Genomic DNA, 12,534 nt, shown 5'->3' on the forward strand with positions numbered 1-12,534 from the left:
CATCCCCCTCACCTTCCTCTCAAAATTCCCTACCAGGGGAAAAAAAAAAAAAAAAAAACCAACTCTGGGAAATGGTTTTTCTTCTGGAGGTCAGGCATAAGCTGTCCCACAGGAAATACCAGATTCTTCAATCTGGGCTAGCCCAGCCTCCAAGCCTGCCTGGGGGCCCTCCCCCAGCCCACGCACATGGCCAGGGGTCCAGGCTCTGAGCAGCTTAGAAAAGCTGCCTCTCTGATGCTTTCTGCCCCCTCTCCCCACCCCATGAAGGATGAGGGCTGTGGTCTCCACGTCCTACCTCTCCAGGTGGTCTCACTACTGTTTTAGGCCAGTTTGGCTTAAGGCTGAAGGCAGCTGAGGGCCCGAAACCGAGGAGCAGTCAAGGGTCTGACCAGGATGTTTGTTGGGTCTGGGGTATCTGTTCACAAAGCCTTAGCCTCAGACTGAGGGAAGATGGCAAGATGGGATCTTTTTCTTCTCAGCCTCATCTGTGCATCCTGCTGGCCTCCCAGATGAACAGAAACTTCTCTCTCTAGAAGACAGTTACCTACATTCCCTGATTCATGGGCCTCACGGCTCTTGCTCTCATGACAGACTTCCTAAAACCCCAACCTAAATCCTTTCTCTGGCAGTTTCCGCAAATCCTATCTCCTAGGCATGGTGGGAAGAGAGCCGAAGGCATTGCCTTCTGCTATGGGAGAGCGTACTGAGGTGGGGTCTAAAGGAGAGCACAGGGGGCAGGTGCAGAACAGCCATCCAGCCCCAGGGGGACAGCAGAAATGAGGTTTCCCTGCTGAAGACTTTCTCCAGGTGCCAAGAAATAAAGACAACCATTCTGTCTCTGCTTTCTCCTCCAGCCTCAGTGAGGCTCTCTGGGCAGAAGTGACGTCACCCTTCCTGTCTCTGAACATCTTTGTATTTGTTGGTGGAGTCTGAGCATCTGCCTAAGTGGCCGTGGATGTTTTTGAGATCAAAGGCCCTCTGGGAGCAGGGTCTATGGCCTTGCTTCTGGCTGCGGTGCTCCACGCACACCTAGGATGCACACAGCTCTGCCCGCTCAGGGCCGATGGCTTGTGCCGGGCACTGTGGCGGAAAGGGAGGTGGCCAGAGCAGTGGCCCAGGCGGCAGGATGCACGGGGCTCTGGCTCTCTTCTCCTCCACTGTGATGACGGCTGCCCTGACAACAGGGCAGCTTTGGGCAGGACGCCATGCTGCTGGCTTGTTTGTGTGTCTGATGGTCAGAGCTAGGGTACTGCTGCCCTCCTGCCTGGCCCAGCAGGCCCAGTCCTCAGCTGGCCTCTCCCCACACCCTGAGGGGTCCCCTAGAGATGAGCCAGCCCTGGGATGAGAGAGCTAAGATGGTGAGGACCAGGCTCCTACAGATGCCCAGCCTGACCTCGCTTTCCCCTGGCCAGGCCAGGAGAGGTGTACTGGGCCAGGGGTGGACCCGTGGGAGAGAAGGCCATCCCATCCCTCTCCCAGGGGTCCAAAAGACCCTGCACTGGAGTTCCCATCGTGGCTCAGTGGTTAACGAATCTGACTAGGAGCCATGAAGTTGCAAGTTCGATCCCTGGCCTTGCTCAGTGGGTTAAGGATCCGGCGTTGCCATGAGCTGTGGTGTAGGTCACAGACGCAGCTCGGATTCCGCATTACTGTGGCCTTGGCGTAGGCTTGGCAGCTACAGCTCCAATTAGACCCCTAGCCTGGGAACCTCCATATGCCATGGGTGCTGCCCTAGAAAAGGCAAAAAGAAAAAAAAAAAAAAAAAAAAAAAAACAAAAGACCCTGGACTGAGGGAGGCAGCCTTGCCTCGTCCCTCCCCCAGCCCAGAGCCCCTCACTGGCCATGAGTCTCAGCCCGGACACCATTCCTGAAAAGCCAGCTCCAGGGACCCAAGCTGGCCACCATCTCCTCCCAACAGATCTTCCCACAGGCCCGTGTCCCTGCTGGACAAGGGGCTGAGGCCCTGCCCTCCCCCACCCAGCTCTTTGCTTGAAATGCCCTCTCCCAGGATCATTGCTGGAAGCTGGCGGAGCACCCCCACCTGCCACCATCCCTACCGTAGTCTGAGGCCCTGAGCATGACCACTGCTTGTCTCCCTTGGTGACATCCAGGGTGAGTGCCTAGGTCCATCCATCCAGGCTGTTGTGCTGATATTAGCACCAAGGGTAGGGGCTATCTCTCAGTCTTCTTCTTCCCTTCCCATTATATCCCCATGAGAGACTCACTGGAAGTGAGAGTTGGGTACCAGGAGGGAGCGTATTTAGGGGTCAGTTATTTTGGACCTGGGTTATCAGCAGAAAGTGCCTTGGCTTTGGTGGGGAGAGGGCCTTGGTTCCCACAGGGCCCTGACTTCTGGGCTCCCGAGGCGGCCGCATGAATAACAGTCGCCTGTGATGCTCCAGATGCAGGCAGGTATTGGACTAAGAACGGGTCCACTCAACAATTCTTCCTCTCCCCCCATCACCCCAGGCTCACTGTGCTCCATCTCCATCGAGAAGGCCTTGCCCGAGGACAGAGGTTTGTACAAGTGTGTGGCCAAGAACAGCGCCGGCCAGGCTGAGTGCTCCTGCCAAGTCACCGTGGACGGTAGGTTGTGCCCACCCATCACTGCCTTCCACCGTATCTGAACAGAACTGCACCCCAGCGGCCATCCCTACCCAGGGCATTAGCTCTTGGGGTGTCGAGTCATGTCCTGCAAAAAACAGAGACAGGAAGAGAAGTGGGAGCTCTACTTTTCATGGTCCCCTGTGGCCTTGTGGCCCCACCCCTGCTAGGGGAAGGGCTTCTCACCTTGTTGCCCCCCCCCAAACTCCATCCTGCCCTTACATGCCAGGCAGGGAAGCCGGACACAGGGCAGGAGGAGAAAAGACACACCCACAGGAAAATGACTACATAATATTTTACAAGCCGCAACAAACAAGTGTCAGTGCTGGCAGGACAGACCCTTGAGGAGGAGGGAGCAGAGTGAGGTCCCTGTCGGGCCACTTCCTCCAGGAGGTGAGTGAGGGCTGAGTAGTTGGGTAGAGGGGCCAGGCCTGCCTCTGCAAGAAGAGAAATGTAACCGTGATACAGCAGAGGGAGAGGAAGAGATGCGGACATGGAGGGGCCTGTCAGGTCTCAGTGGAGTTTCCTGAGGAGGGGCGGGTCTCGGCCCTGAGGAAAGGGCACTTGTCCTAAAGAAATCCAGGGAGCGAGCGTGTTTGTGACTCTCCTCTGGGGATAGAGACTTGGAAGCAGAACAACCCCATGATGGTTTAGGCTGCCACCCTCACTTGACAGCCTGGGACGCCCTGGCCATTCAGAGAGGGAAGGCTTCAGGCCAAGCGGGACCAGGGTCCCATTTTGGGACTCCCGGTCCAGTGCCTTTTTTGATATTTCATTACTTGCCTAGAACTAACTTTCTAAAAAGGTGGTTTGGGGAAAACAATTTCTTGCCCTTGAAATGCCTGGTGAGGAACTCTCAGTGACACGTTAAAGGCTGGTGCCCATATAAGGCATCTCGAAAACCAGCTTCGTTGTTCTTCCGACTGCAAATGTGATCACTTGGCTTCTAAAACCCTAACCAGTGTCACTGGCATTCTGCACGAGGTGAAATCCTGGTCTCCCTTCTGGATTTTCTAAGGTGAGATCCTGATCCTAAAAGCTGAGATCCATGATAGGGAAGGAATGGGAGAAAAGGAAAGAGTCTGGAAAGGAAAAGTTTTGTTCGTTTGCTTGTTTTTAACTTCACACAGCGGCAACACAACGTAAACTGTCAATACTCGATAGGAAAGCTGAAATTGAGGAATATCGTGTGTTCCCCCCTGGAGTTCTGTTAATGTGTTTGTCACAGAGTCTGACCCACAGATTTTATGGGTCACAGTGCATGGCTGGTTCGGAAGCAGGCTGGAAACATATGTTTTGAGGCAAGGAGGCTGCTGGTACTTACTCCTATCCCCGACCCAGGTCAGAGTCCTGCTGCTTTCTAGACAGGTGCTGCAGTTCAAAACACAGCGTTGCTGGGAACTTGACCCCAGAAGCCTATTTCCAACAGTCCACACTTGGGACCCATGCTGGTTCCCAGCAATCTAGAAGGCAGCCCCTCTTGCTAATGAGGTTATCTGCGTCTGGAATCCCTGGCCTCTCGGGGTCCTATTTACACGGCTCACTGAAGACAGGACCACAATTCATTCTCCTTATCTGCAAAGTGTCAGCACCTTTTCCAGAAAGAGCCAATGGTTTATTTTGAAAACCAAACTTGGTTTTCTCTACAGAATACATTTGGGGATTCTTTTTTTTTTCTTCTTCTTCTTCTTTTTTTTTTTTTTTTTTTTTTTTTTTCTTTTTTAACATTTGGGGAATTCATTCTGCAAAGGAAAAGGGCTTTTTTGCCCCTAAGTTGGTCCCTTTCTAGTTGCCATCCTTGCTCTCTCCGCTGTTCTCGGCCATTGTAATGTAGCTATATGGTTCCGTCAGAGGCATCTCTGCAGGGTTTGGCCTCAGGCTACAGATTGGGAGTTGAGTCTTAGGAGAAGAGCGTGGAAGGGGATCGGAGGGAGACCAGCTGAGATAACAGGGCTGACTACGGTTAATTGGGTTTGGTTTTGTTTTTTTCCAAAGAGAAAAAAGGGCAGCTCCCTCTACACCCACTCTTTTTCCTGCTGCTGCCCATGGCATTATGTTCCTCTCCTGCATGTGGGTGGCCTTCTTGCCACGTTTACCTTTATCTCTTCATCAAGAGCCACCCCTGGGCAGATAGTAAGAACCCAGGCTGCTCTCCCACCACCTTTCAGCATCTCTCCCCTCTGTGCTCCTCTCACCTAAATAGGCTTCCTGCTCCCTAAGGTGACAGTACCTGGCTTAAACATCCCAATGGGTCCATGTAGCCTTTGGTATGAGAGGCAAAATTTTGTGTGCTTTTGGATTAGAGCGTTTGTCTGAAGAAAGGGTCCATAGTTTTTAATCAAGTTTTTTTGAATAGTCAGGAATTAAAATACAGTGAAAAACCGCTTGTCCTAAGTAACTTTGAATTTTCAAGCCCAGTCGTTGTGCGGAGTCGTCCATCATGGTCCATCTGCCGCTGCCCACTGGGCCTCTGGATAGGACCTGTCCTTCCTTCCTCCCCAGGGGGTTCGAGGCCCCTCCTCACTTGGGGTGGAGACCGCAGCTGATGCTGATGTCAGGCTGGCCCTGCCCCCGACAGCCACTCATTATCACTCGTGCAGCCTGCGCCAGACACCATTTAGACTATTCATCTGTGGCCAATAGAATGATGAATTTCAAGAGCTCATAAAAATGACTTTGGCTCATTGACTGTTCTGTATTTTCCACACTACTGCTTCCCTCTTATAGTGAAGACAGAATGTAATGCAGCCCATCTGGCTCTTTTAATCCTGCTGTTGGGGTTGTTTCGGTAAGAAAAAGGGTGCTCTTGTGCACTTTCTTGATTATGGTCATATGGCTGATCCTTCCAAGAGCAGCAGCAGGCATGAAAACTTGTACCACAGAGGGCAGCTGGAGCCTGGAGTGGGTAAGGACTTGCCAGAAAACTCACCCAGGAAGAGAAAAAGCTGACCTTCTAGGCCTTCCGTGGCCAGAGACTCCTGTGCATTTTTAGTTTATGCATTGGTTGGACAGGGCAGCTTTCCCAATGGGAAAACCTAGGCTCTGCAAGGGTCAACACCCTCCCCAGGTCACACAGACAGAATTCAGGAGATACTATGTCTCTGATCCCAGAGCCCAGGCCCTTCCAGCCACCTGCATGGGAGTGGGGGGCTCACAGCATAAGCAGGACTCGAACCTGGGTGTGTCTGCTTCCAAAGTCTGCACTTTCCACGACCTGCGTGGCCTCCCCATCTGGTGACTAACATGGCAGTGTCCACTGTCCGAGAGATCTGGGTCTCCCTGAGTAACGGCCCCTTTTTACTGGGAAGTCCTGCACCTCTGGCCGCACTGGCCCACTCCCTCCCATTCAGTCCCAGGTGAGAGGTGAGGCAGGCTCACCCCAGACAGAGCAGCGCAGGCCACCCTTCCCAGCCACCCTGCTGAGGGCTTCGGGCTGCAGGTACCCATGAAACCCAGGGCTTCGTAACCATGGAGGGCCATGCATGAATGTGTTAAGGGGTGGCATTTGTAGGCATTCATTCAACCAGAATTGTCAGTAGCCACTCTGCCCAGCACTGCTCTAGAGTTAAAAGCAGTAAACAAAACAGAAGTTCCTCTTCTCAGAGACTTGACATTGGAGTGAGGGAGAGACAAAAATACAGATGAACAGAGATGTCACATGATCTCAGGCAACAACACGTGAAGAATGCAAAGCTGGTGACGGGGAGGGATGCGTTGTTGGGGGGGGTGGGTTTGAGGCCTCTCTGAGGCAGAGGCATTTGACCAGGGGGCCTGAAGTCTTGTGGAAGGAGTCCCAGCAGAAGAAAGGAAGGGGTATGGGACAGGAGCAGACCTGAGCTGAGACTGTACCAGAGACACTCCCAGAGGAGAAGTAAGGAGACCAGGGTGGCCGAGCCCTGGGCCAGAGCAGAGTGGTGGGAAACGAGACTAAGGAGGACCAGCAGCCAGATCCACAAGGCCAGGTGGACTGTGACCGGGACACTGGATTTTATTCTAAATGTGATGGGACAACACCGGCCATGTAAAGAATCACTCAGGCCGTGACCAGACCCAGGAGGGGTAAGAGGGAGAGCAGACGGGGGTTGCCGCAATAGCCCAGACAGGAGGTGATACAGCTGAGCCTCCATGGAGAGGTGGGGTGTGATCAGGTTGCTAATGCTTTGACAGTAGAACTGATAGTATTTGCTGATGAATTAGAAATGGAGAGAGAGAGAAGCAGATGTCAAAGGTGACCCTTAGCTTTTGGGAGCGAGCGCAGGTCCCTGGTGGTACCAACTGCTGAGATCAGAATTGCAGGCAGGAGGGGAATAGTCAAGAGCTTCCTGTATGTCAAGTTTAAAGATGTCCATTTTAACATCCAAGTGGGCATGTCACAGGAGCAGGCATTTAGATGATCTGGAGTTGAAGGAGGTCGGGGCTGGAGGCAGGATATGAGGAGCCATTGGCATGAGGTCACTCAGTGTCCTGGGATTAAATAAGGTCGCTAGGGATGGATGTGGGTGGAGGGGGGAAGGAGAGTCCAACACTGAGAAGTAGGGCAGCACAGAGATCTGCAAAAGGAGACTGGGAAGGGATGGCCACAAGCACACAGGAAGAAATCCAGGAGGGAGTGTCCCAGAGGCCAGAGAGTGGTCATTGCAATAAGACAGGAGTGATGCAGAGCGTGGCATCAAATGATCTGCCAAGTAGAATAAAGGAGCCTGAGCATTGGCCTTTGGAGTTGGCAACTCAGGGGTAATTTGTAACCATGACAATGGGATTTAAGACCTAATTTGACGTGTACAGAGGCTGAGTGACATGCCGAAGGCCATGCAACTAGGCATTGGCTGGGTGGAATTAAACCCATGCTTTGGCCCCTAACCACTGTGGTCCACTGCCCCGCTGGCCACCGAGCCCTTCTGATTGTGGCTGAGCTGACTTCCACACACCTGTCTTTGTTAGCCTCAGTCTGCTCCCATTGTCACATTTATTCTTTGCATCGTCACAGGCAGCTAACACGTACTTTTTATTTAGGTTGAACTAAATAAAACTGCTGTTTTAGGAGGTCAAAAACTCTTGAAGGTTGGCACATGGTGTGATTCAACCTGAAACAAATGTATGCAGCACTTAACATCGTGCCGGGCACAGGCGAAGTACCCAATAAATGCCAGCTCTGACCCCATATCTCATTCACTCCTCTGTTGGGGTGTCATTATTCCCATTTTCCTGGAAGGTCAGGCACTTGCCCAAGTGTTCAGTCACCGACCTGCAGAGCCAAGAAGATGCTTGTCTCACTCTCAGTTGTGACAGCCTGCCTCTTGCTGCTAGGCAGAGAGAGAGGCCGGCCCCTCCACCCTGCCCCCTCATGCAGCTCCTGGAAACTCAGACCCCCTTCCAGAAGGCTCCCGAGACCTCATTTCCCCTGCCTAGGGTTATAGCTCCAGGAATGACCTCTCTTGGGGGGAGACAGAAGGAGAAACGCCGTGTTGGAGAGCTGAGCCTGAGCTAGCTCTGGAGTGGAAGGGGTGAGGCTTTGTCCATATAAGGACGCGTTTTCCTCTCTCTGTAGAGGCCCCCCATCTCCCCCCAGCACCACCTTCCTCCCTCCCTGTGCTTCTTTGGGGGCAGAAGCAGGCCAGCAAAGGACTCCCGCCCCAGGGCCCAGATCTCGAAATGGAGCTCAGTTTCATCACAACCTGATTAAAATAGAAAATACACACTGCTCTTAAACTTTTATTACTATTATTTTTATCCCCCAGGCAGCCATGTGAGCTCAAAGCTGGTTCTGATTAAGCACAGGGTCCTCCCAGCCGGCTTCTTGCAGTGGGTTCTCACGGATGCTAGTGGCTCATGGTGCAGGCCCAGCCCCCAGGGGGCGGGGGTGCCGCAGAGGGAAGAGGGGCTCCAAGTCCGGGAGTGTGCCTGGTTTGACAGCAAAACCTAAGCCCCTTTCCTAGTGGCCAGATAGAAAGATAAGGCACAGAGAACTTCTACACACGAGGCTCAAAACATATGATGGGATGGTGGATTCACAGGGCAGCGTAAAGCAGACACCCAGGAGCTGAGGACAGATGCAGAGGCAGGAGACATGCAGGAGAGGGCCATCGGGGAGGGCTTTCTGAAGATGGAGCATTTTAATTTTTTTATTTTTATTTTTTTGTCTTTTTATCTTTTTAGGGCCGAACCCGAGGCATATGGAGGTTCCCAGACCAGGGGTCAAATCAGAGCTACAGCTTCCGGCCTACACCACAGCTCAGGGCAACACCAGATCCAAGCCGTGTCTGCAACCTACACCATAGCTCACGGCAACACCAGATCCTTAACCCACTGAGCAAGGCCAGGGATCGAACCCGTGTCCTCATGGATGCCAGTCAGGTTCGTTAACTGCTGAGCCACAACGGGAACTGAAGATGGAGGATTTTAAAGCGGATATGGGAAGGAGGTGAGGATATGTGGCGAACAGGAGAAATGAATGAAATGAGTAAATGCCCATTTTTCTGCTCTGCTTTCTTTCTTCAAGCCTTGTAAAGCTGTGAGGTGGAGAGAGAAAAGAAGTGTCATTCTCTTTGTACGAATGTAGAAATGGAGACCTGGGGCAGTGGAAATTATTTGCCCACCATCCCAGGATCGGTGCCGACAAAGCTGAAACTAGAGCCCCCCTCTCTCCGTCCCACCTCTCATGATACTTGCTTGGAAGCAAAGCCCACATGACCGCACGAGGAGGGAAGGAATCTTGGTCCGTCTCCCTTCTCTCAGAAACCTGGGAAAACCGGGCCTCTCATCCTCTGTTTATGCCCCAGTTTACCCATCAACTTAAAAACTCTCAGTTCTTGTGTATCTCTTCCCCTGATGCTCCGGAACTCACCAGGAGAAAGACGTGAGGAGGTTGCTGATGCCCGGGAGAGAGGACTCTCTGTACAGACTCTGTTCTCCCCTCCTTTTCCTTCAAAGGGGGGAAGCAAGCAGATTTCTGGGTGTGCCTTTCTTGAAATTGGCAGTGGTGCTATTGGTGGTGCTGGTCTTGAAGGAAGGGGAGAGGGAGGGTCTGCACCAGGGAGTGTAGACTCACTCCTGACCCGGGTTTCTGGCAGCCTGGCCAGCAAATATCAAGGGAAGCATGAACAGGCTTTCCTGACGCTAGCAATAGTCCCCGAGACCCTCTCTCTCTCACACACACGCACACACACGCATGCACACACACACACACCCCCCACCACAAGGAGAGAGACTAGGAGTTTTCAACCTGGTAGCATATTATTGACACCCAGCCCTTCACCCAGACAAATTAAACCAGGATCTGGGGAGTGAGGTACCTGGGTACAAGTGCTTCTAAAGTGCAGCCAAGGTTGAGGACCACAGAGGTGGATAAAGATGTGCTAAGGATTTTTCTGTAGCCGGGAATGACCATGCTGTCTGGGGAAAATTCCCAATGTGAGAAAATGGAATCACCCCTTCCCCATGGGACTTGCTGCCCCTCCAGCCATGTCCACACATGGTGTGGAGGAACCCGATGTGCGGGCAGCCCACTGAGGAAACAGGACACAGGTCATGTCAGCTACAGATGGTGGGGACCCCTGACTCGTCCTCTGGGGCTCTTTTGTCCTTACAGAGGGTGGCAGAAGGGTAAATGCAGTGAGGAATGGACCAGGGAAGGGGGCAGAGTTGTCAAGTGCCGCTCAAAGAGATTTCTTCCCACTCTGTCACCTCAGCCCCATCCCCTGGCACAGACTGCTAAGAAGTTCTACTTAGGGATTCCTCAGAATCGTTCCTGTGGTGACACATGCACAGCTTTTGGCCACCTGCAGTATGGATGGTCCCCACAGCCCTGGAGGCCTGAGCCCCTCAGAGCCACCTGCCTGAGCCTGCATGGGGCCTGCCCCAATTCTCCATACCTAGATTACCTAATGGAGAATGGGCAGGCCTTGGGTTAGGAAGGAAGCCTGACTGGTGTGGAGGAATTTGTATGGACAGCCCCAGATGCTGCAGAGGAAAGGGACCCAAATGCCATCTAGAAAGAACAGTGCACCCACATGGGAGCACCAGGAGTGTGCATGCCAGGGAAATGCCCAGCTCCTAGTTCCGTGCTCGTGTGCCCACCCCCCAAAGCCCCAGGAGCCCAGGCCCTAGAGCACATGTTAGCAGTTGCTCCATCCTGGAGGCGGGGACAGGGAGCTGGCCCTTCCTCCCTGGCCAAGCCACAGGAATGCGGCCAAGGCTCTGCTGGAAAGTCCCACCCCCTCCTTTCTCCCTGGGCACTTCCTCTTCAGGAGCAGGAAAAGGATGCACAGGAAGGGGCTCTGAGTGGGGAGGCTCCCTCCCAGCGTGGTCCCTGAAGGGAGTTGCTTATAGGGAAAATGCTGGAGCGGAGTGATAGCGGTACAGTGAGCTCCTTCTTATCCTGGGTGGTTTCCTCACAACTTCCTGGAGTCCCGCCTCCTCGGGGCCCCGTGAGGGCCTTTTCTGCCCAGCCCAGCACCATGTAACCCTGCTGCCCTGACAAAAGAGGGTTTCCCCTGGCATCGTCCACACTTGGCATGAGCATAGAGACAGTAGAGGACAGGCCTGAGGATGTGTGTGCTGATTCCTGCAGCCTTTCAGCTCTGCCCAGAGGCTGCTTCTGTGGGCTTCACTGGGTCCACTTTGGGGAGGGCACAGAAACCCCACGACGGTCTGGGGCTCAGTCCAGAGCAGGTGAGGCATGCCAGCCACCTGCTCAGAGGCCTTTGTTTGGTCTGGAGATCCAACTGTCAGTGCCCATCTGTGCAAGAAAGTCAAAGAAAACAGGCTGCAAGCCCCCTCAGATTCTGAGCATGAGGACAGAGACTCGGTCCCCCGCTTCCTCTGTTCAAGAGACCTTAGAGCCAGCTGTTGGAAACCCAGCAAATTAAGACCCAACTCACTGGGCTATACAGGAGAAGTTGACTCAACATTGTAAATCAACTATACCCGAAGATAAATAAATAAATAAATAATAAATACTTAAGCAAAAGAGTTCCCGGTCATGGCTCGGTAGGTTAAGAACTCAACTGGTATCCATAGGATGCAGGTTCGATCCCTGGCCTCCCTCTGTGGATTAAGGATCCAGCGTTGCTGTGAGCTGTGGTGTAGACCAGCAGCTGCAGCGCCAATTGGACCCCTAGCCTGGGAACTTAACATGTGCCACAGTTGTGGCCCTATGGGGAGAGGAAAAAAAAAAAGACCCAATGAAGGGAGTAAGGGGGGATTGGTGAGCAGAGGGGCTCCAACACCCCCAGCCCTGCCAGTGATGTGATCCTGGCGGCCCGCATGTGCTGTAGCGGGGAAGGCGTTAACTAGTTCCCAGGATGGCCTGTCCATCCATCTTCAGGGCAGCTGCACTCAGCAGCCCAGTGGAGCAGAAGCTCCTTCTTTGGTGCTCTGGCAAGGAAGGTGCCCGGCCATGGACACCATCTGCCCAGCAGGCGCTGAGGGCCCTCAGGGTGGAGTGAGGAGGGATTTTTATTTCGATGCCTCTCTTGTTCATTTCCCTGGGCAGCTGCCAACTCATGTGTGTTGTGACCTGTTTTTATTCCAGATGCCCCCACCGGAGAGAATGCCAAGGCCCCGGAGATGAAAGCCCGGAGGCCAAAGAGCTCTCTTCCTCCTGTGCTAGGAACAGAGAGTAAGTACTTGCTCAGCTCTTTCAGGCAGACCCAGGACTGAGGGTTGGTGTCAGAGGCCCCGCTTCCTCGCCTGTGCTCCTTGGAGCCTGGCCCTGCCCTCACCCTGCTGCCCCGTGAGCTCCGGCCTGTGGCCTTTTCTCAGCCCTCCCATCTCTGCACAGCCTGAGCGGTCTCACCCATTTCTGCCCCCTCTCAACCTTACCCAGGCCCCTTCTGCTTCCCACCAAGACCCCTGGGTGACCTTCCCCTCATCTCTCCCACTGAGTCTTGCCTGTCAGACGGAGCTTGCTACATGGTGGCCCTAATAGGA

The 12,534-nt window shown here is 53.5% G+C and overlaps 1 protein-coding gene across 11 annotated transcripts in view; it reads left to right on the top strand.

The window, feature by feature from the left end:
• MYLK (myosin light chain kinase) overlaps positions 1 to 12,534 on the top strand; it is a 299,797-nt gene that overhangs the window by 223,507 nt on the left and 63,756 nt on the right. For 10 of the 11 annotated variants that reach the window (XM_021070234.1, XM_021070231.1, XM_021070236.1 and 7 more), the window contains 2 exons: positions 2,470 to 2,586; positions 12,137 to 12,223. In XM_021070234.1, the coding sequence (XP_020925893.1) occupies positions 2,470 to 2,586; positions 12,137 to 12,223 (204 nt within the window). Of the gene's footprint in view, positions 1 to 2,469; positions 2,587 to 2,842; positions 2,998 to 12,136; positions 12,224 to 12,534 lie in introns of those variants that run through there. The other variant, XM_021070241.1, reaches the window with a different exon arrangement.

Source organism: Sus scrofa, chromosome 13, assembly GCF_000003025.6.
Source record: "Sus scrofa isolate TJ Tabasco breed Duroc chromosome 13, Sscrofa11.1, whole genome shotgun sequence".
In the NCBI taxonomy this organism is placed as follows: Eukaryota; Metazoa; Chordata; class Mammalia; order Artiodactyla; family Suidae; genus Sus; species Sus scrofa.